We start from the raw sequence: 23,972 nt of genomic DNA on the forward strand, positions 1-23,972 counted from the left end.
AGATTATTTAAAATAAATAAATATTTTAAACGACCATAACTGCATCAGTATTTTCTCTTCCATGAAACAGTCCTTTGGAAGTCAATAATGAATCCTTTCATTAATTTTATTACTATATGGATTTTGTGGTAATAAACTTGTCCCTATGCACAATTTCATAAAATATGCAACCAACAATACATAACAATGGCAAGTAATAAAAAATATATGGAATAGAATAAAAAGAAAAGGTGTTACGCACCTTCTGTAACTTTAGGCAGTTCTGGAGAGTAAAAAGTATGAAAAAAGCAGAGGAAAGTAAGCAAAGAATATTAGCTGGGTAGAAAAGTATACAGGTTTAAAATTTTAAAATACTACCCATATTTCATTTGAACTTCTGGTACATCAAAGTTTAAAAGACAACGTCCAAATCAAGTACAAAGTGGAAAGATCCACAGAAACTAAATTTCCAGAGTTAATTCTCTTACTCTTTTTCTGACAATGACTAAAAATACATTTATCTTTCTATTTTTTCTTTCTTTTAAGAAACAACACTGACTAGTCCTTGGAGAAAACTGGGAAATAGATCACTTCCTGAGAATTATTTTTAGGTCAGCTGTGACTCATGCATTTAGTCTAGTTATTTTCACTCAAGGCCCCAAAACTTTACCCAGACATTCCCTCACAATAGATTAGTCATAAAACACTGTTAGAAAGGATGAGATTGAAACAATTTAAAAAGAACACACGAGTTATCTGTTCAAGCTGGCTTTTAAGGATTTAAGTCAAAGATTTCTTTTTTAAAATCTGGTTATAAGAATGAAAAAGAAAAAGCCAAACAAAAACTTGACTCTACTTCAACTGCTAACAAAATCCTCCTTTAAAAATCTTAAAAGCCTTCTGCTGAGAAACCCCACTTACTAGCATAAATATTCAGTTGTCACCGGTAAAAACCACTAAAGTTGCCACTGTTAGCATTCACAGTGAAGTCTTACTGGGATGATTACTGATCTCTTAAAAGGATAATTTCTTATTTGTTTTCTAACATCACCCAAAGCTTAGACACATTTATTGTTTTTTTAAATGGGAATCAACGGCTATGATTTCAAAATCCATTAAAACATTTAAACAAATTTGCAGATATTAAGAAAACTATTCTCTGGACTCCACTAAACCAAAACAACAGTTACTGATTTATGGAAAATGATTTTCACAGTGAGATCCTTAAGGATCTTCACAGTATTCCTAAAATTGATCTGAATTAGGGGTAACTTTTATAAACATGAAAATGTCTACACATTGCTTTAGGCCTTATAAAATTAAATTTTTTTTTTTTTTAAGCTAGGCATTCTAAAAACAGCAATATTCTTCTCATTGATTAGGGTAAAATTTCTTAATGAGGGAAACCAGGTAGGGTATGTATTTTCCCATACTGTTGGCTCAATGAAATACATTGGTTTAAAACACATCATAGGCAACGAGTAACATCTGGAGATACACAATATTTAAAAACAGAATAGCAATCATTCCCTCATCAAAATGTTCAACCCCGAAATGGTAAAAAAAAAAAAATAAGTAAAATAAGAGCCGTTCAAAAAAAAAAAAAAAATAAGAGCTGTTCAAAACAAATTAAACCACTATTCAAGGCATGAAAAATTACCATCAATTTCTTGAAGGTCATTCCCTTAACATACTCAATTGCCAAGACACTGGGGTCTAACGTTGGTGAGATGTCAACCCCAAGGGCTACTCAAGGGCTCCACCGGGGGGAGTAGCACAGGGCCTGACAGATGTGACTTGCCTCTGCCGGTTTCAAGCATCAAACCTGAAACCAATAATGGCCTTACTGATTACTAAGTTAGGAAGGAATACTATATTTCAGGGAAATATCCACAGGCAAACAGAAAAGGAGTAAGTAAAACAGAATAGAAAAAGGACAGAGGTAACTGGCTAAGTAAATGAATAGTCTGAAGTATCTGAAATGGCCATTTTTATAGGTCAAAATGGTTGAATATTGGCTATTTCCAGTTTAACGGAATAGAATGAAGCTCCTATTTTAAAATGCTAATATACAACTTAGGACAAATCTAAGTTTTCTTTCTAATATATATTATTTGGAATAAATCTTTTTTTATTAATAAGAGGAGCAACAACTCTATTCATCTGCATACTAGCTGTTATTTCAACTGCTTTCTTTGAGATAAAGAATACAACACAAATTGTATCCACAAGGCATACAGAACCATTTTCTTACAATGTTTATGTCTTTATGAAAGAAATTTTTAAAGAATAAAATCTCATTGTACATTTTTAATAAATAACAGTAGTTTTCGTCTTATAACACAAAATAATCCATAGTAACATCCCTGAAGATATACGGATCAAAAATACCCTATTTAACTTTCTATCTAAGGATTTTATCCTGATAATATAATAAGAGCTAATATTTATTGAGTACTTACTATATATCTGGCATTGATCTCATCACTTTCATATATTAAGTAATTTAATCCTCACAACAACCCTATGGAGTGGATACTACTAATTATCTCTATTTCTGAGATAAAGAAAACTGAAACATAGAATAGTCCAAGGTCACATACTGGTAAGTGACAAAGCCAGGATTTGAACCCAAGCAGTCTGACTTGAGTTATATTTTTAACCACTATACCTATACTCTGCACAAAAATACAACTACAAGGATATTCATGTCAAAATTATTTAAAATAAGCAAAGATTGGAAATTTTAAAATAAATGATTAGTTAAATAAATTAAGGTATATTCATATAATGGAATATTATGGTACCACTAGAAAAAATGTTGGGGTAAATATTTAATAACATGAAAAATGTTCATTATAAGAAAAAGTATGTTAGAAAACAGAATGTGAATTTATTTTAAGAAAGTATTTAAATATGCATAGAAAAAAGATTGGAAGACTATCTAACAAAACATTAACAGCAGTTATCTCTGAGGATTAAGTTTATAAGTGATTTTTATTTATTTAGTTTAATGTATCAATTTCTATAATGAACAAGTATCACTCCACAATAAGAAAAATTATTTTTCAACTCCTTTGCAATATAAGGTAAATCAGTGTACTAATCATTTTGAGTAACGTCAGATTATATATTCACTTGTAGATATACTTGATTTTACATAAGCATTTCTATTTAACTTTACCTTCCAAGAGCTGTGAGCTAACATTGACAAAATCAATTTTCTTTCGGAGATATCGCTGATTCAATTTCCAAATGCATGAAATAAATGCATTCTTTTCAGCGGTGCTGCTGGCAACCCATTTATATACTTTTTCAAAATGTAAATCAAATTCAGGATTTTCCTGAAATAAAAATATACAAAAGATATATTGTTTTGGATCATATCCCCTTTTCATTATTATAAAGTCTATATTTCAATAAAATGAAAAGAAGTTGAAGCTGTTCTTTAAAAAAAAATCTCCATTAAAAATCAGCTAAGTGACTTACAGAGAATGGTTCAGAGAATTCAATTTATAGGAAAAACCTTGTTTACCTCCGAAAAGAAGCTGGATAAAAAAACAACACAGTGTTTCGGTAATTTCCTTCCTATGCCCCTTAAGTATATGAGTAGAAGTAGAGGATGTCTAGGTAAAAACTTTGTGTCCTGTCTTCCTAGTCTATAAGATGACAATGGTCTCCAGTTTTGACGTGGACCTAATTTTTCTTTTTAAATTGCATATGGGATTTTAGAGTTACACCTATTCTTTGATGATGATGCACTATTATTTGTAACTGTGATCTGACACTAACTCCTTAGTAAAGAAGATATCTTCTAATTATAACATAGGAGAAAAAAGACAACCTACATCCTGGTGTGGTTTCCAAGAACAAATGAGGTGAAAGCAGGGACTGATTCTGTTTTCAATTCTGAAAAGAGAATGATCAAAGGTGCCTCAAAAATAAAAAATGCTGGCTAACCTTGAAGTTTTTTCGAATGACAAAGAAGCTCAACCTGTGGGAGAAGTGCAGTATACTCTCTGTCTCTTAAGCCACCTTGCAGCTATGATTTCATACCGGGCTAATATTTCCCACGTGAATGTAGAACACTTGACTGCTATCTAAAACATGAAAACATATGAATGTATTGTATGCTTTTCTTCACATCAAGGAATTAAAAATAGATTAAAATGTTCTTAATGTCCAATGGAAGGCTAATAATATATCCGATTCATACAAAGTGTCATTTGGGGGGAAAATGTAAATAAATGCCTTAAAGGAAAGGGAGAGGATATCAGACTTTTACTGTGAACAGTTGGGATAATTTAGGGATCAGTACAATAATCACGTTACAGTTGCATGAAACTACTAATTAGCTCAATAAGCAGAACTGAAACATCAAAAGATTAAAAATCTGTATTTGCAATGAAGAGGTAATTGCATTATCACTTACAAAAAAAATCTAAGAGTATTGGCAACTAATCTAAAACTTGATGGGAAATTATCTCTTCCCTGGGAATATTTCTCATAATGCCATAAAAGAAGCTGAGTGCTCCAGTGGCAACACTCACACAAATCAATGTGTGACACTAAATGGCTAATGTTAGGCTATGTATAAAAATTTTATGTTTTATATCCATATATAGTGTGCACACGCCAAGGTGCCTACATAAAATGAAAAAAAGAAAACAACAACATCCATTAAGAAAGCCAGCAATGAAGCATCAGCGTGAGAAAGCATTCAAATAATGATCAGCAATGTTAGTGAATTATGCAAGTCAATGGGGTTATAAAGTGCAAAACTATTGAAGGAAAAAGACTCTTTAATAAATACGCATTTCTAAAAAGCCCTTACCGTATTTTCTCTTAAACAGAAACCTACTGAGGGAGGAGGAGCAAGATGGCGGAGGAGTAGGAGACCTAAATTTTGTCTGGTCCCAGGAACTCAGCTGGATAGGGATCAAACCATTCTGAACACCTATGAACTCAACAGGAAATCGATGAAAAGAATAGCAGCAACTCTCTGAACAGAAAAGCGACCACTTTCTGGAAGGTAGGACGTGAGGAGAAGTGAATCCAAGGCGATATTTGGGAGGATAGACGGCGGGGGAGGGGGCTTCAGTCAGCGGCTACCGGCAAGTGATAGAGCCCTGGAGCACAAAATTGGAACTTTTAGAAGTCGGCGCCGCTAAGGGACATCACTCCAGTGGCTAAGCGGGGGGGGGGGGTGGGGGGGTGGGGGGGGTACCCTCGCGGGACAGTGTGGTCTCAGGACCACATTTACAAAAATAAGGGTAAATACAATGAAGGGATGGAATATGACTGTAAAGATGAAAATTATAAAAGTGCTAGGGGAATACTGCACATATAATTCATGGCTTTTTTCCCATGATTCTTTAGTCTTTCAAAGTTAATTTTTTTAATTTTCTTTTTTTTCTTTTTCCCTTTCTCTCTCTCTCTTTTTTTTTTTTTAGGTCACAGTCCAGCTTTTTCTTTTTCCCTTTTTCAACCAACATCTTATCAATCCCTTTTTTAAAAATCTTCTTTATTTTTCATTTTTAGAGTCATATTCTATCCCTTCACAGTAGTTAACCTTATTTTTGGTATATATATAAGTTGTTCTCTCTTTAAAATTTTGGGATACAGTTTCTTCTAACAGACCAAAATATACCCTAAATCTCTAGTGTACGGCTTTGTTCTACTCTCCTGCCTGATCACATTCTCTCCCCCCTTTTTTTTAAATTTCTCTTCTTTCCTTTTTCAACCAACTTCTTATCTTATCAATTCCTTTTGTAAAATCTTTTATAATTTTCATCTTCACAGTCATACTCCATCCCTTCATCATATTAATCCATATTTTTGTAAATATATAAGCTTTTCTTTCTTTAAAATTTTGGGAGGCAGTTTCTTCTAAAAGACCAAAATACGCCCAAAATCTAGTATGCGGCACTGATCTATTCACCAGCCTGATCATATTTGATCATATTCTCTTTTTTTTCTTCCTTTTTTCTTTCCCTTTCTTTCCCCCCGGTTTCAGATCTCTTCTGATTTGTTTAGTGTATATTTTTCTGGGGTCGTTGTTACCCTGTTAGCATTTTGTTCTCTCATTCATCTATTCTCCTCTGGATAAAATGATAAGACGAGGGGCGCCTGGGTGGCTCAGTCGTTAAGCAGCTGCCTTCGGCTCAGGTCATGATCCCAGGGTCCTGGGATCGAGCCCCGCATTGGGCTCCCTGCTCGGCGGAGAGCCTGCTTCTCCTTCTCCCTCTGTCTGCTGCTCTGCCTACTTGTGCTCTCTCTCTCTGTGTTAAACAAATAAATAAAAATCCTTAAAATGACAAGACGGAAAAAATCACCTCAAAAAAAAGAACAAGAGGCAGTACTGACTGCCAGGGACCTAATCAATACGGACCTTAGTAAGATGTCGGAACTGGAGTTCAGAATGACGATTATAAAGATACCAGCTAGGCTTAAAAAAAGCATGGAAGTTACTAGAGAAACCCTTTCTGGAGAAATAAAAGAACTAAAATCTAAACCAAGTTGAAATCAAAAAGGCTATTAATGAGGTGCAATCAAAAATGGAGGCTCTAACTGCTAGGATAAATGAGGCAGAAGAGAGAATTAGTTATATATAAGACCAAATGATGGAGAATAAAAAAGCTGAGAAAAAGAGAGATAAACAACTAATGGATCATGAGGGCAGAATTTGAGAGAGAAGTGATACTATAAGATGAAACAATATTAGAATAATTGGGATCCCAGAAGAAGAAGAAAGAGAGAGAGGGGCAGAAGGTATATTGGAGCAAATTATAGCAGAGAACTTCCCTAATTTGGGGAAGGAAACAGAAATCAAAATCCAGGAGGCACAGAGAATCCCCCTCAAAATCAATAAAAAGAGGTAAACACCCTGACATCTAATAGAAAAACTTATGAGTCTCAGAGACAAAGAGAAAATCCTGAAAGCAGCTTGGGACAAGATGTCTGTAACCTACAATGGTAGAAACATTAGATTGGCAACAGACCTATCCACAGAGACCTGGCAGGCTAGAAAGGACTGGCATGATATATTCAGAGCACTAAATGAGAAAAATATGCAGCTAAGAATACTATATCCAGCCAGGCTGTCACTGAAAATAGAAGGAGAGATAAAAAGCTTCCAGGACAAACAAAATCTAAAGGAATTTGCAAACACAAAACCAGCCCTACAGGAAATATTGAAAGGGGTCGTCTAAGCAAAGAGAGAGCCTAAAAGTAACATAGACCAGAAAGGAACACAGACAATAGACAGAACAGTCACATCACAAGCAATACAATGACACTAAATTAATATCTTTCAATAGTTACCCTGAATGTAAATGGGCTAAATGCCCCAATCAAAAGTGACAGGGGATCAGATTGGATAAAAAAACAAGATCCATTGATATGCTGTCTGCAAGAGACTCATTTTAGACCCAAAGACACCTCCAGATTGAAAGTGAGGGGGTGGAAAACCATTTACCATGCTAATGGACAGCAAAAGAAAGCTGGGGTGGCAATCCTTTTATCAGACAAATTAGATTTTAAACCAAACACTATAACAAGAGATAAGGAAGGACACAATATCCTACTTAAAGGGTCTATCCAACAAGAAGATCTAATAATTGTAAATATCTATTCCCCTAACATGGGATCAGCCAATTATATAAGCCAATTAATAACAAAATCAAAGAAACGCATCGATAACAATACAATAATAGTAGGGGACTTGGGGCGCCTGGGTGGCTCAGTCGTTAAGCGTCTGCCTTCGGCTCAGGTCATGATCGTAGGATCCTGGGATCGAACCCCGCATCAGGCTCCCTGCTCTGTGGGAGGCGTGCCTCTCCCTCTCCCACTCCCCCTGCTTGGTTCCCTCTCTTGCTGTGTCTCTCTCTGTCAAATAAAATCTTTAAAAATAAATAAATAAAATTAAAAAAAAAAAGAAAAAAATAATAGTAGGGGACTTTAACACCCCCCTCACTGAAATGGACAGATCATCTAAGCAAAAGATGAACAAGGAAATACAGACTTTAAATGACACACTGGACCAAATAGAGAAGAATACACATTCTTCTCTAGTCCCATGGAACATACTCCAGAATAGATCACATCCTAGTCACAAATCAGGTCTCAACCGGTACCAAAAGCCTGGGATCATTCCCTGCATATTTTCAGACCACAATGCTTTGAAACTAGAGCTCAGTCACAAGAGGAAAGTCGGAAAGAGCTCAAATACATGGAGGCTAAAGAGTAGCCTACTAAAGAATCAATGGGTCAACCAGGAAATTAAAGAAGAATTAAAAAAATTCATGGAAACCAATGAAAATGACGACACAACTGTTCAAAATCTTTGGGATGCAGCAAAGGCGGTCCTGAGAGGAAAGTATATAACAATACAAGCCTTTCTCAAGAAACAAGAAAGGTCTCAAATACACAACCTAACCCTACACCTAAAGGAGCTCGAGAAAGAACAGCAAATAAAGCCTAAACCCAGCAGGAGAAGAGAAAGAGTAAAGATCAGAGCAGAAATCAATGAAATAGAAGCCAAAAGAACAGTAGAACAGATCAACGAAACTAGGAGCTGGTTCTTTGAAAGAATTCATAAGATTGATAAACCCCTGGCCAGACTTATCAAAAAGAAAAGAGAAAGGACCCAAATAAATAAAATCATGAATGAAAGGAGAGATCACAACCACCACCAAAGAAATACAAACAATTATAAGAACATATTATGAGAAACTATATGCCAGCAAATTAGATAATCTGGAAGAAATGCATGCATTCCTAGAGACGTATAAACTACCAAAACTGAACCAGGAAGAAACAGAAAACCTGAACAGACCCATAACCACTAAGAAAATTGAAGCAGTAATCAAAAATCTCCCAACGAACAAGAGCCCAGGGCCAGATGGCTTCCCAGGGGAATTCTACCAAGCATTTAAAGACTTAATACCTATTCTTCTGAAGCTGTTTCAAAGAATAGAATTGGAAGGAAAACTTCCAAACTCATTTAATGAGGCCAGCATCACTTTGATCCCAAAACCAGAAAAACACCCCATCAAAAAGGAGAACTACAGACCAATGTCCCTAACGAACATGGATGCAAAAATTCTCACCAAAATACTAGCCAATAGGATCCAACAGTACATTAAAATAATTATTCACCACAACCAAGTGGGATTTATTCCTGGGCTGCAAGATTGGTTCAACATCCACAAAACAATCAATGTGATACAATACATTAATGAAAGAAAGAACAAGAACCATATGATCCTCTCAATAGATGCAGAAATAGCATTTGACAAAGTACAGCATCCTTTCTTGATTAAAACTCTTCAGAGTGTAGGGACAGAGGGTACATACCTCAATATCATAAAAGCCATCTATGAAAAGCTCACAGCGAATATCATCCTCAATGGGGAAACACTGAGAGCTTTTCCCCTAAGGTCAGGAACACGGCAGGGATGTCCACTATCACCACTGCTATTCAACATAGTACTAGAAGTCCTAGCCACAGCAATCAGACAATAAAAAGAAATAAAAGGCATCCGAATCGGCAAAGAAGTGAAACTCTCACACTTTGCAGATGATATGATACTTCATGTGGAAAACCCAAAAGACTCCACCCCAAAACTGCTAGAACTCATACAGGAATTCAGTAAAGTGGCAGGATAGAAAATCAATGCACAGGAATTAGTTGCATTTATATACACCAACAAGGCAGAAAGAAGAGAAATTAAGGGGTCAATCCCATTTACAATTGCACCCAAAACCAAAAGATACTTAGGAATAAATCTAACCAAAGAGACACAGGATCTGTACTCAGAAAACTATAGAATACTCATGAAAGAAATTGAGGAAGACACAATGAAATGGAAAAATGTTCCATGCTCATGGATTGGAAGAACAAATATTGTGAAGATGTCAATGCTACCTAGAGCAATCTACACATTTAATGCAATCCCCATCAAAATACCATCAACTATTTTCAAAGAAATGGAACAAATAATCCTAAAATTTGTATGGAACCAAAAAAGACCCTGCATAGCCAGAGGAATGTTGAAAAAGAAAAGCAAAGCTGGTGGCATCACAATTCCGGACTTCCAGCTCTATTACAAAGCTGTCATCATCAAGACAGTATGGTACTGGCACAAAAACAGACACATAGATCAATGGAACAGAATAGAGAGCCCAGAAATGGACCCTCAACTCTATGGTCAAGTAATCTTCGACAAAGCAGGAAAGCATGTCCAATGGAAAAAAGTCTCTTCAACAACTGGTATTGGGAAAATTAGACAGCCACATGCAGAAGAATGAAACTGGACCATTTCCTTACACCACACACAAAAATAGACTCAAAATGGTTGAAAGGCCTAAATGTGAGACAGGAGTCCATCAAAATCTTATAGAAGAACACAGGCAGCAACCTCTTTGACCTCAGCTGCAGCAACTTCCTCCTAGAAACATCGCCAAAGGCAAAGGAAGCAAGGGCAAAAATGAACTATTGGGACCTCATCAAGATAAAAAGCTTTTGCACAGCAAAAGACACAGTCTACAAAACCAAAAGACAACCGACAGAATGGGAGAAGATATTTGTAAATGACATATCAGATAAAGGGCTAGTATCCAAAATCTATAAAGAACTTATCAAATTCAGCACCCAAAGAACAAATGATCCAATCAAGAAATGGGCAGAAGATATGAAGACACATTTTTCCAAAGAAGATATCCAAATGGCCAACAGACACATGAAAAAGTGCTCAACATTGCTCAGCATCAGGGAAATCCAAATCAAAACCTCAATGAGATACCACCTCACACCAGTCAGAATGGCTAAAATTAACAAGTCAGGAAACAACAGATGTTAGTGCAGATGCAGAGAAAGGGGAACCCTCCTACACTGTTGGTGGGAATGCAAGCTGGTGCAGCCACTCTGGAAAACTGTATGGAGGTTCTTCAAAAAGTTGAAAATAGAGCTACCATACAATCCAGCAATTGCACTACTGGGTATTTACCCCAAAGATACAAATGTAGGGATCCGAAGGGGTACGTGCACCCTGATGTTTATAGCAGCAATGTCCACAATAGCCAAACTGTGGAAAGAGCCAAGATGTTCATCAACAGATGAAATCAATAAAGAAGATGTGGTATATATACACAATGGAATATTATGCAGCCATCAAAAGGAATGAGATCTTGCCATTTGCAACAATGTGGATGGAACTGGAGGGTGTTATGCTGAGCGAAGTAAGTCAATCAGAGAAAGACATGTATCATATGACCTCACTGATATGAGGAATTCTTAATCGCAGGAAACAAACTGAGGGTTGCTGGAGTGGTGGCGGGTGGGAGGGATGGGGTAACTGGGTGATAGACACTGGGGAGGGTATGTGCTATGGTGAGTGCTGTGAATTGTGGAAGACTGATGAATCATAGACCTGTACCTCTCAAACAAATAATACAATATATGTTAAAAAAAAAAAAAAAAGATAGTAAGAAGGGAAAAATGAAGGGGGGAAATCGGACGGGGAGATGAACCATGAGAGACTATGGACTCTGAGAAACAAACTGAGGGTTCTAGAGGGGATGGGGGTGGGGGGATGGGTTAGCCTGGGATGGGAATTAAAGAGGGCACGTACTGAATGGAGCACTGGGTGTTATACACGAACAATGAATCATGGAACACTACATCAAAAACTAATGATGTAATGAATGGTGATTAACATAATAAAATAAAATTAAAAAACAAAACAAAAAAACCAAAACAGAAACCTACCAAGAAAGTCTCTACTCTTGATCTTTTCCCATGGTAACAGAATTTATTAAATAATTTATTGAAGTGTTTTGGGTGCCCCTTAGGGATAAAGCAGCGGTGGCCCAGTGTGACTAAAATACTTAAAGGGGCGACTGGGTGACTCAGTCCTTAAGCGTCTGCGTTCGGCTCAGGTCATGAAACCAGAGTCCTGGGATTGGGAGCCGGGTTCCCTGCTCGGCGGGGAGCCTGCTTCTCTCTCTCCCACTCCCCCTGCTTGTGTTCCCTCTCTTGCTGTGTCTTTCTCTGTCAAATAAATAAATAAATAAATAAATAAATAAATAAAATCTTAAAAAAAATAAAGGCATTCGCCACATTTGTTAGAAATCTGAATTCTGAATTGCATATTCTAGACAAGCAAAGCTCTCCTAAAGTTGTTTTTGCTTCATTTAAAAAATATTTTACACTCTAGCCAACTGCCTGTCAATTTGTCTAGCCTTTAGTTCCCCAGAGTCTGTACCAGGTAAAACGGTAAAGTCAGACTTTTATTTTATTGGATTGCTCCTCAAAGGTAGCTTCTATTTCTTTGTGCCTTTTAAGTAAATGTGTGAGACTTCAAGGGTTAAGTCAAAGGGCACCTGCAGTTACATTAATGTAAGCCTTGCTATCAGCCCCATCACAAGTGGGTGTGATGCAAAACATTCCTGGGGAAGGAAGATGCAGGGCAGGGTTAGAGAGGCTGAAGGGAAGGAGGATTGAATTTCACCAGAGGAGCTCTACTTAGTTTTTTTGAAAAAAGGGTATTGCTGTGAAAAGCCTTGACTTGTCAGAAATAAACTTGGTCCTTTAACATGACTATTACATTATTCAATTTTCTTAAAGTTTGAGTGTGGCTTCAGTGAAAAGTATAGTATTTACATTCTTATATCTTATTCTTTAAGTTCCTGAAAATAAGGTGTGTAACTCACCACCACTTCCTTTACTTGAGCCACAAATATGAAACCATGGCCTCAAAAGTCTAGCCTGGTTGCCTCAGCTGATGATTCTACATTAATTCATGAAGACGAACTAAGGAAGACTCACTTTGGTTATAGTGTTACACATGAAGTTGAACTAGGTTTTACCAAAACAATGAAGGCTTTTAAAAAACTACTCACAACACTTTAAAATGTGTACTAATACATGGATTTTATACTAAATATACCTAACCTAAATACCAAAATAAATAGTTATTTTGCTCCAGCGTACATAATTTGTGCACAAACATTAACTACAGCTCAAAAAAAGCAAAAACAATGAAACAACATGCATACAGATTTATTTAGTAGCTTGAGACTGAAGAGTGGGAGAATGGAAGGTTTAATAATACACTTTAGACTAATTCTTGGTGAGTTGGTAGAGGAGAGGGTTACAAAACAAGAAGTTTAGATCGTCTTAGAAGCCATACTACTACATTAGAAAATGAAAGACACTTTCTGAACATAGGTCAAAGAACTAAGAAAAACATACTTTAATAGCATCCTTGGCATCTACCACAGCAAGGTCTCGAAGGGCCCAAGCAATCTGCCTTTTGTAGAAATCTCCTTTATCAGATTTCTTGACTTTGACCATCTTCACCTGCACAGGGCGTTCAGTTGTCACTGTTGAGTAAAACACACTTTCATCAGAAATACTCACTCACTTATTTTTCATCCATTCATCCACTCATTGCAAATACAGCTGTCAGGTGCATGTACATGACACTAAAACAGGAGTAGTATTTCCTAATATCTGCCATGACTGAGGAATGCTCAGAGCATCAAAGGGAACATCTAAGTCAGATAACAGGGTCAGAGGCAGGTTCCTTGTGAAGTAAAGCTGCAGACCAGTTTTGAAAGAATAGTATGAGCTCTAAAGAATGACTGATATATGTGAAGCCAAAGGGGCTTGAAAGAGCCTAACACCATTTCAGAACCACGCTAAGTGGTTCAGTATGGATTGTTCGTGCAATAAAGTGGATGGAAATGAAGTTACAAAAAAAGATGAAAGTTCAGATCACAAAGGGCCTTTGAGGTTGTGGAGGTGCTCTTAGAGGATTTTAATTAGGGAAATGACATGCTCTAATTTGTTTCTAAAAATCACTGTCAGCAGAATAGTGGATGGATTGAACACCAGTACATTTAAAAATTTAGATGAAGTGGTTGAATCTCTAAAAAATGTAACTTACCAAAACTGACTTAAGAACAGAAAATACAGAAAATTCTATAAGCATTAAAGAAATTGCATTAGTAAGTGAAAAATCTCTTCCCCAAAACCTAGTCCAACACAGTTTTACTGGTATCTTTTGCCAAGTTTTCAAGGAAACATCCCAAACATACAAAACTATTCCACTGTACAGAAAACAAGGGAACACTCCCAACTTACTTTATTGCTTTGGTTGTAAGGACAAAGATAGTGTACAAAAGAAAATTACAGGACCATGCCATTAATGAACATGGGTGAAAAATCTTATAACTACAAATATACAAATAACTACAAACAAATACTGCAATGGCAAGCTTAATCCAAGGCCATATACAAAAGATAGTATTTCATTTCACCAATTCTGAGATGTACATTTTTTCCCCACATTTTAACATCTCTGAAATCAGAATATGTCTTAACAATTGATGCAATATCATAGCATTTTTTTAAGTGGTACATAAAATAATATACATTATAATTGATGGCATATGGTACATCATGATTGAGTTAGGTTATCCCAAGAACTCAATTTACCATTTGAAAAGCCAAGTACAATTACTCACCACACTAATAAATTAAGGAAGTATATGATAATCTCAATGATTTGAAAAAGCATTTGATAAATGACATATCAGATAAAGGGCTAGTATCCAAAATCTATAAAGAACTTATCAAACTCAACACCCAAAGAACAAATGATCCAATCAAGAAATGGGCAGAAGACATGAACAGACATTTTTCCAAAGAAGACATCCAAATGGCCAACAGACACATGAAAAAGTGCTCAACATCGCTTGGCATCAGGGAAATCCAAATCAGAACCTCAATGAGATACCACCTCACACCAGTCAGAATGGCTAAAATTAACAAGTCAGGAAACGACAGATGTTGGCGGGGATGCGGAGAAAGGGGAACCCTCCTACACTGTTGGTGGGAATGCAAGCTGGTGCAGCCACTCTGGAAAACTGTATGGAGGTTCCTCAAAAAGTTGAAAATAGAGCTACCCTACGATCCAGCAATTGCACTACTGGGTATTTACCCCAAAGATACAAATGTAGGGACCCGAAGGGGTACGTGCACCCCGATGTTTATAGCAGCAATGTCCACAACAGCCAAACTGTGGAAAGAGCCAAGATGTCCATCAACAGATGAATGGATAAAGAAGATGTGGTATATATACACAATGGAATATTATGCAGCCATCAAAAGGAATGAGATCTTGCCATTTGCAATGACGTGGATGGAACTGGAGGGTGTTATGCTGAGCGAAGTAAGTCAATCAGAGAAAGACATGTATCATATGACCTCACTGATATGAGGAATTCTTAATCGCAGGAAACAAACTGAGGGTTGCTGGAGTGGGGGGTGGGGTGGGAGGGATGGGGTGGCTGGGTGATAGACATTGGGGAGGGTATGTGCTCTGGTAAGCGCTGTGAATTGTGGAAGACTGCTGAATCACAGATCTGTACCTCTGAAACAAATAATACAATATACGTTTAAAAAAAAAAAAAAGAAGATAGCAGGAGGGGAAGAATGAAGGGGGGGAAATGGGAGGGGGAGACGAACCATGAGAGACAATGGACTCTGAAAAACTGAGCGTTCTAGAGGGGAGGGGGCGTGGGAGGATGGGTTAGCCTGGTGATGGGTATTAAAGATGGCACGTTATGCATGGAGCACTGGGTGTTATACGCAAACAATGAATCATGGAACACTACATCAAAAACTAATGATGTGGGGCGCCTGGGTGGCTCAGTCGTTAAGTGTCTGCCTTTGGCTCAGGTCATGATCCCAGGGTCCTGGGATCGAGCCCTGCATCAGGCTCCCTGCTCAGTGGGAAGCCTGCTTCTCCCTCTCCCACTCCCCCTGCTTGTGTTCCCTCACTCACTGTCTCTCTCTCTGTCAAATAAATAAATAAAATCTTTAAAAAAACCCCCAAAACTAATGATGTAATGTATGGTGATTAACATAATAAAAATTTTTAAAAAAAAAGAAAAAGCTTTTGATAAAATTGAACATCCAGTGATAAAAAACCAAAAAGAAAAAAAAGTAAAAAATCAGGAACAGGGCGCCTGGGTGGCTCAGTCGTTAAGCGTCTGCCTTTGGCTCAGGTCATGATCCCAGGGTCCTGGGATGGAGTCCCACATCGGGCTCCCTGCTCGTCAGGAAGCCTGCTTCTCCCTCTCCCACTCCTCCTTATTTTGTCAGAGAGAGAGAGAGCACAAGCAGGGGGAGTGACAGGCAGAGGGAGAAGCAGGCTCCCTGCTGAGCAAGGAGCCTGATGTGGGACCCGGTCCCACGACCTAAGCAGAAGGCAGATGCTTAACTGACTGAGCCACCCAGGCATCCCGAGAGAATGAGAATATTAAAAACAAGGGGGAAAAGTCCCCTGGGGAATAAAACAATAAAAGAATGCCAAACAAGAGCTTTTTCTTACTAAATACCCACCTGTGGCACACAAAAAACAGTTCTTTTTCTTTTTTCCTGCTTTGCAAACGTTGACAATACTCAGCAGGCGTTCATCATTTGGTGTAAAAATGTCTCTTTGTAATGCATGCTTGATTGCTGTCATTCTTAATCAGCTGAAAAAAATGGAGAGTATAGATATTAAGCTCATTCTCAAAATCATTCTATCTCATATTGTTTCATTTATGATTTTAAAAATTATCTTATTTATGGCTAATAAGCATAGGAAGAATGATTTCATATATCAACACATCAACATCATGAAAATAAAAAGTCATATGATTGGAAAAGAAATTAGAGAATGAACGTTATCAAACTCTAAAATCTCTGGAAGTGCTTACCAAATATTATGATATGAAAAAAAAAAAACCCATGCTCAATCTTTAAATATAAATTTCCTATATAAGGAGCTCTTACAACTCAACAATAAAAAAACAAATAACACAATTAAAAACTGAGCAAAGGATTTGAATAGACATTTCTCCAAAGAAAATATACAAATGGCCAATAAGCACACGAAAAGATGCTCAACATCATTAACCACTAGGGAAATGCAAACCAAACCAAATGTGCTAACTATCACTTTACACTCACTAGAATGGCTAACATTAAAAAAACAAGTGTTGGTAAAGATGTGGAGAAAAAGAACTCTTTCATACATGGTTGGTGATTGTAAAATGGTGCAGCTACTTTGGAAAAACAGTTTGACAGTTCCTCAAAAACTTAAATATGAAATTACCATATGACCCACCAATTCCATTCCTAGATATATACTCAAGAGAACTCAAAATATATGTCCACACAAAAACTTGTACATAAATGTTCATAGCAGCATTATTGACGATAGCCAAAAAAACAGAAACAACTCAAATATCCACCAATTAATGAACTGATACAACAAAATGAAGTACATCTATACTGTGGAGTATTATTTGGCCATAAAAAAGGAACAAAGTACTGATATATGCTACAACATTGATGAAACTTGAAAACATTATGCTAAGTGAAAGAAGCCAGTTAAAAGACCACATATTTTATGATTCTGCTTACATGAAATGTCCAGAGTAGACAAATGCATAAAGACAAAATGATTTGTGGCTGCCAGGGGCTAGGGGCAAGAAAGACTGTTAATGGGTATGGGGTTTCTTTTGGGGTGATGAAAATGCCCTTGAATTTGATAGTAGTGATGGTTGTGTAACCTTGTGAATATACTAAAGACTACTGAATTATACACTTGAGAGGGTGAATTTTATAGTATACGAATTATATCTCAATAAAGCTATTATAAAGAGGTTTCCACTTATCTCCTTTTTCTCACTAAATTCAATGTCTTTTTTCAAATACCAACTTAAGTTAAATACTTTTTAAAATCTCTTTTCAACTTTATTTTTAAATATATATATTTGTATGTATGTATATTACTATTTTCCAGTGCAAATGTGTGGTATTTCATACATGTGAACTTACTTAGGAAATTAACTTCTAACACTCTTTCTATGGGAAAATTAAGAAACTATGAATTTTAAATAAATGACACAGAATAAATTTTTATAATACATTGACACTTTTGGAAACCAGGGATCTCTTATATTTTACTCAATCTGTGAAATTTTGATCTCTGCTCCAAGTCAAAAAAATGCTTTTCTCACAAAAAATCACATCTTCCCACTTCCATTCCTTTTCCACCTCATCTTAGCCTCTAGTCTTCTGACCTCCCCCTCCTTCCTGTTCTCATTATCTATCTGGCTTCTCCAAGCTTAATTTCTTTTCCAACCTAGCCTGGAGGCAGTGTTCACCCACACTCTCCTTCAATTATCTTACTGTTTGTAGACTTGTTCAGCATGTTTTATCAATCTCCATGAACTGTATTTTTCTCCACTTCTTATGGGCTACTATATACCACTTAAGAAGGCCATGTATCTATGTTCACTGCATTCATTACAAATAGCTCAATCTGTTCAAAGCTAGACTTCCACTGTTGCTCAGCAACCCTTTAACATTTCCTTTGATGACTCCTCTTCCTATTCCCCATCAGTGTGTTGCAAATCTTATTTATCTTCTTCAATCCCCAATGCTAGTGTCAGCAAATGATGTCACCATCTATGCGGCAGAAGATTTAGAAGCCATGGAGTACAGTTTTTCCCAGTTGCTTTCTTCTCCATGTCTTTACATCTTCACCCATCCTAACGTCCTTTCCACCTATTGCAAAATTTTGTGCCCATGTTCCTAATCACTTAGTATGTTCTAGGGCCTAGACACTGATTTAAAAGCTTTACTCCACCCTACGATCAAGCTACACTGGATAATGGCCACTTTACTTCTCTATCTCTGGGCTTTGTTCATGCAATTTCCTTTTCCTGTAATTCTTTTCCCCCTAGGAAATTCCAACTCATTCTTCAGGATCCTGCTAAAATGTCACCTCTTCTGTGAAGTAGTCACACACACACAAAGAATAATTCTTTTATACTTCTCAAACATTCCCTCTACTCTAACATAGCACTTACAAACCCTATTTTCTAGTTAGTTGTAGTCTTTCTCCCATTAAAAGTAGCTCTTTGTAGGAAAGGATCATACCTTCTTCATCTTTGTATTCCTAGAACTTGGCAAAGACATAGCAGGCATTTCAAAATTAAGCAAAATGATAGCACCAAATGACATGACAACTATAGTTTCCCTGATTCCCCTTTCCAACTCTCACATCTGTAAGCAAATGTCTGGGTTCAAAATCAGTCATATTTGATTCTCCTCCTCCATTGTCAACATGAAATCTGCTGCCACATTCTTCTGATTTCCCCTCATCTACATATAATTTACCCTTCCTTTCTGTCCCCACTGCTAACACACTAAACCAGGTTCACATCAACTATATCCATTATTTCAGTATCTGGTTATCTCTTTTCAAGTTTCCACAATCCCCAAACCCTGGATAAACAAATAATATTAAAACATAGCTTTCATCACCACATGCTCCTGCTCAACATTTTCCTAAGTTTCCCAAATACAGATCTTCCAGTCCAAGCCCTCTTCTAGGTGCAGTCTTTGCATCTTTGCTTAGTGCTTTTCCATGCAGGGAATATCATCTATCCAAACCCTAATTACACTTCATGGTTTATGAGAATTGATTCAATAATGATCTTAATCCAAACTGATCTCTCCTCTCAATTGCTAGAGCACTATTTGTATTTCCCACAAAATCAAGCACTTGCTGTCCAATTGGTTATCATAAGCTTGTAGATCTCAAGAACTCACTTGAAAGAGAGAGAGAGAGAGAGGAAAAGATGCTCCAGCATAGTTCTGTGTTCTTTCTTAGCAGGTACTCAGCAAATACCTCTTGAGATCACCTGAACTGAATAGTAAAAACTGGTCAAATGAATAATAGTGGCCAACCTTTACCACACAGTCCCTCTTTGGTCGAAAGCAACAATGAATGTATGGGAAGTGTAAAGCAAGAGAGGACTGGTTATACCTCATAAAGGAGTTAGGCACAATGGAAAGCACTATGTGACCCTTATTCATTCAGCAAATACTGATGCCTACTAAGTGCCATGCACCATACTACGTTAGAGATGAATATGACGGGCATGTTCAGGAAGACAAGAACATCGTGCCTCAGTGGCATTTACATTCTAAGGGTTGAGTCTTTACTTTTGTTTAAGTCAGTGAATAAATCACTAGAGATCCTCTAAAACTATTTTCCAGGTTTAAGAATCCATGTCTGACCACGTTCCAGAAGTAGTCAGCCACTGTTCTCTGTACTGGTTCTTGTTACCTTAAACTCAGTTGGACCATTATACTGCGTGACAAAGAGCTTGTCATTGTGAGAGTCCGCGTGGGTTGGGCCCTATATGCTATCGAGGCAACTCAGCAAGTGGAGCACTGTCAACCACAAGAGAAAACTGCACAGAGACAGGGGAATGCGCTTCAGAGATCTAGAAGAAAATGTGGATTTGGACAAAGAAGGCACTGTCACGTCCTCCTCTCCTGGTCCACGCCAAAGAGCAAATGACCAGGGCCGTTTTGCACCAATGCAATCTGGTTCTTATGGGTGAAACCGGGAAGGGACGCGTCAGAATTGGTCTCCCAGCCCTAGAGCAACGAGGAATTGGTGGATGCTCCCAGCGGCCTCTGCGCCTTACCCAGACAGGCGGGGAAAGGAAGGGAGGCCAGGCGGCGGAGAGACAGGTACCCGACCCCGGACGCGGAGCCAGCAGCGGGACTGAAGCGCCGCCTCAGACCTTGGCGCCCGCCTGTCTGCTCATCTGTCCACCGCCGCCGGAACTACTGGGCAGCCACGACCCAAGGCTTACCGCAAGGCCGGACCGAGCCCGGCTGTGCCGAGGCGGGTCCTCCAAGACAGAGACCGGACAAGGCCGGGACGGCCACCGCTACTAGGACGAGCTCAATTGAGCCGTTCAGCCACCACTTCCCATTTCCGGGCACGTGACAAACTCCACGCCGGAAGTCGACCCCGTAGAAAAGGAAGGAGAGGTGATGGGCGTGGCGAAGCGGGCTAGGTCCCGCCTGAGGGGCGTGTCAAGGATAGGCAGGGGCGGGGCCTCTGTCGCTCGGAGACTGACTTGGCATCCGGGTATTTGGTGTTGCATGCTATTACTTTCTTTAGAAGAGTCATTTATTGAGATATTTTCCGCAATTTCATTTAATAAGCTATCCGATTTCGGCACCAGGGCGGCTCAGACGGTTAAACATCTGCCTTCCGCTCAGGTCATGATCCCAGGGTTCTGGTATCGAGCCCCGCATTGGGCTCTTGGCTCAGCGGGGAGCCTGCTTCTCCCTCTCCTGCCTCTCCCCCTGCTCATGTTCTCTCTCTCTGTATATATCTCTCTCAAGTGAATAAAATAAAATAAAATAAATCTTTAAAAAAAAAGAAGCTATCCGATTGTTTTCTTTTTTTGTATATGTAAAGGTCTGTTAACCCTAGGTCCTTGCTACTTATAGCATGGGGAGTTTAAATAACTTAAATCAGAATTACTGAGGGGCGGGACTCAACTTCAGTACTCTCAATATCTTCTGAGAAGATCCTAAAATGCAGCTCAGGTGGAGAACCGTTGATGTACTGACCTTGACAGTCAAAGTGTGGTCCTGAGACCAGATGCTGGGCATCAGGGGGGGCTTTTAGATACTGCAGACTCTCTGGCTCACTTCAGATCTATTGAATCCGAATCTGCATCTTAACAAAATGATGCCTATGCACATTTAGTTTGAGAAGCACAGATGATGCCAAGTTTGCTGGTTGCAAGACAGATAATTCATATTCCATATTCCTGACGCTGGTTTTATGCCAGGTACCTTCACCTAGGTGCAGAGGTGATTCAGACACAAATCTTACCCTGACAAGTTCGCAGGTTGGTAGGTACAAATACATATAAAATAAGATACAAAATAAGGGACCAAAGAGATGTACAGGTCAGTGAAGTGTGCTGGGAATTCAAAGGTGTGACTTCTTTGCTCCTGCTCAACACAGCCCTTTGCAGATGTTCTGCAGGGATCCATTCAAGTGTGCATTCATTTATTTGACAAATGGTGCCACCTCTATACTAGGCATTGTGTCAGGTGCTGGAGATACAAAGGCAGGGATCCCATTCAGAAGAGGGCACACTCTCATTGGGGAAAGAGAATGAAATACAGGGATAAATTATAGTTTGGTGAGGTATATCCGACAACAAAGGTAGACAAAAGAGACTACCATGGGACTGCAAAAGAAGAAGTGACTCATTCTGTCAGGGATGGAAGAGAAAAATAAGCTCTGTAAAGTATCTTTCAGTGTTTATCTGAATATATAATTTGTTGGAAAAAATCAGAATTAATAAGGACCTATTTGCTACTGAGATTAATATGCTCTAGTTAATGCTATTTGGAATGCTTTTCAATTTCATTAAATGATTTTCCTTTTAAGAGCTGGATCTGTATCTAGTCCTATCTTTATTTATTTATTTATTTTTTAAAGATTTTATTTATTTATTTGACAGAGAGAGACACAGCGAGAGAGGGAACACAACAGGCTTCCTGCCTAACAGGGAGCCTGATGCAGGGCTTGATCCCAGGACCCTGGGATCATGACCTGAGCCGAAGGCAGACGCTTAACGACTAAGCCACCCAGGCGCCCCTAGTCCTATCTTTAAAAAGACCCATTTGGCCCTTCGTGCTCAGTACTAGAACTCTTACTGTCAACACTATTTATGTGACAATTGCATGTGCTATTTTGTCCTATTATGCTTTTTTTTTCTTTTTTTCTTTTTTTTAACAACTGTATGTTTGTGGCCTTCTTCAAAGCTGTGAAGTGAACAGCATTTCAGAAGTCTGGACTTCTTCCTTAAACTCCAGATTTGTGTATAGACTGCCTCCCCAACATTTCCACTTGCGTGTCTTGTCAGGCATCTCAACCTTATAGGTCCAAAATTAAATTCTTCTCTCCCCTCTCCCCTCTTGGGTTTCCCCAGAGTAGAGGCTGAAACAAAGGCTTATGTACAGTAGTTTATTTGGGGTTTTGACCCCAGGGAGCAAGTGTAGGAGAAGGGGGAGGAAAAGTAAAATAAGGAAGTGGGAGAGGCAATATAATGATGTTTTATTTCATTGGTCATCACCACATTTGAATGCTCTCTTCATCTCTTAAGACCTTCTGAGAAGTTTCATGAGATGTCTCAAAACTGCCCACTAAAGGCAAGAACGAAGCCCAAGGTGACCAAGTAATAGAGTTTCAAGTTCACTGAATTCCATGCTGTGTATTCTGGTGGAAATATCTCTCCACCCAACCCCTGGAGAACTAATTATTATTATCTAGCAAACCTCAAATTTGAGAGTCAGGAAACATAAATCTATAAGTGAGTCACTGATAAGATGGGCCAATCCTTCTCCAATTCCTGGGTTTCTGGAGCCATGTCTTTAACTGTTCAGGGATACTCTTTATTGGTTGGTTTTGAGCATTTACCACATCTTGTAGGACAACACCTCAATCCCAAGAGGCACATTAACTGGGTTTGTAGCAAGCCACTCCACTATTTTTATGAGCCTGTCTGCTTCCGCATGATGAGGAATATTTCAATATCAGTGGATTCCATGGTGATGTGTATAATTGTCACTTTGTGGTTGGTTTGGTTTTTGGCTGTGAAATGGATTCCTTGGTTGAGATAATGTTGATCACGAATGTTATAATTCTGGTGATCATGGATGTTGGCAGAGTCACTGCGGGCAAGACAGAAAAACCTAGACATCTGTAAAGATTTTTTTTCAGGCCATTTCTCTCTATAAAGCAATCTAGGAAGAATACTCCTCCAAGCTCTGCCAGCTGGGAAGATTCCCCTTCACCTTTGTTCTTTAGATCCATCCCTGCGTGGAGCTATTGTGCAACAGCAGTCCAGTTTTGCCTGCCTACCAACGTAATATGTCAACTCATCTGTGAACCAGGTTTAAATTTTTCATTCTGTGTTAGGTGGTCATGGGGACCTCGCAAAAGGCTGTAGGAGTGAGCTGATGAACAGATGTCCGTGCTGTAGAAGTAAGTGCCAGGAATCGGATTCACCCACAAGTTTACTTGTGTCTGCTG

At 38.3% G+C, this 23,972-nt stretch overlaps 1 protein-coding gene across 3 annotated transcripts in view; it reads right to left on the minus strand.

Annotated features, from left to right (window-relative positions):
* The window catches only part of EXOC1 (exocyst complex component 1), a 64,367-nt gene extending 43,527 nt beyond the window's left edge, over positions 1-20,840 (minus strand). For all 3 annotated transcript variants that reach the window (XM_021701565.1, XM_021701566.1, XM_021701564.1), the window contains exons 1-4: positions 20,719-20,840; positions 16,394-16,527; positions 13,235-13,365; positions 3,164-3,323 (exon numbers count right to left, since the gene is read on the minus strand). In XM_021701565.1, the coding sequence (XP_021557240.1) occupies positions 3,164-3,323; positions 13,235-13,365; positions 16,394-16,517 (415 nt within the window). In that variant the 5' untranslated portion in view covers positions 16,518-16,527; positions 20,719-20,840. The remainder of the gene's footprint in view (positions 1-3,163; positions 3,324-13,234; positions 13,366-16,393; positions 16,528-20,718) is intronic.
* Positions 20,841-23,972: the final 3,132 nt, after the last annotated feature.

Source organism: Neomonachus schauinslandi, chromosome 2 (assembly GCF_002201575.2).
Source record: "Neomonachus schauinslandi chromosome 2, ASM220157v2, whole genome shotgun sequence".
NCBI classification, from domain to species: domain Eukaryota; kingdom Metazoa; phylum Chordata; class Mammalia; order Carnivora; family Phocidae; genus Neomonachus; species Neomonachus schauinslandi.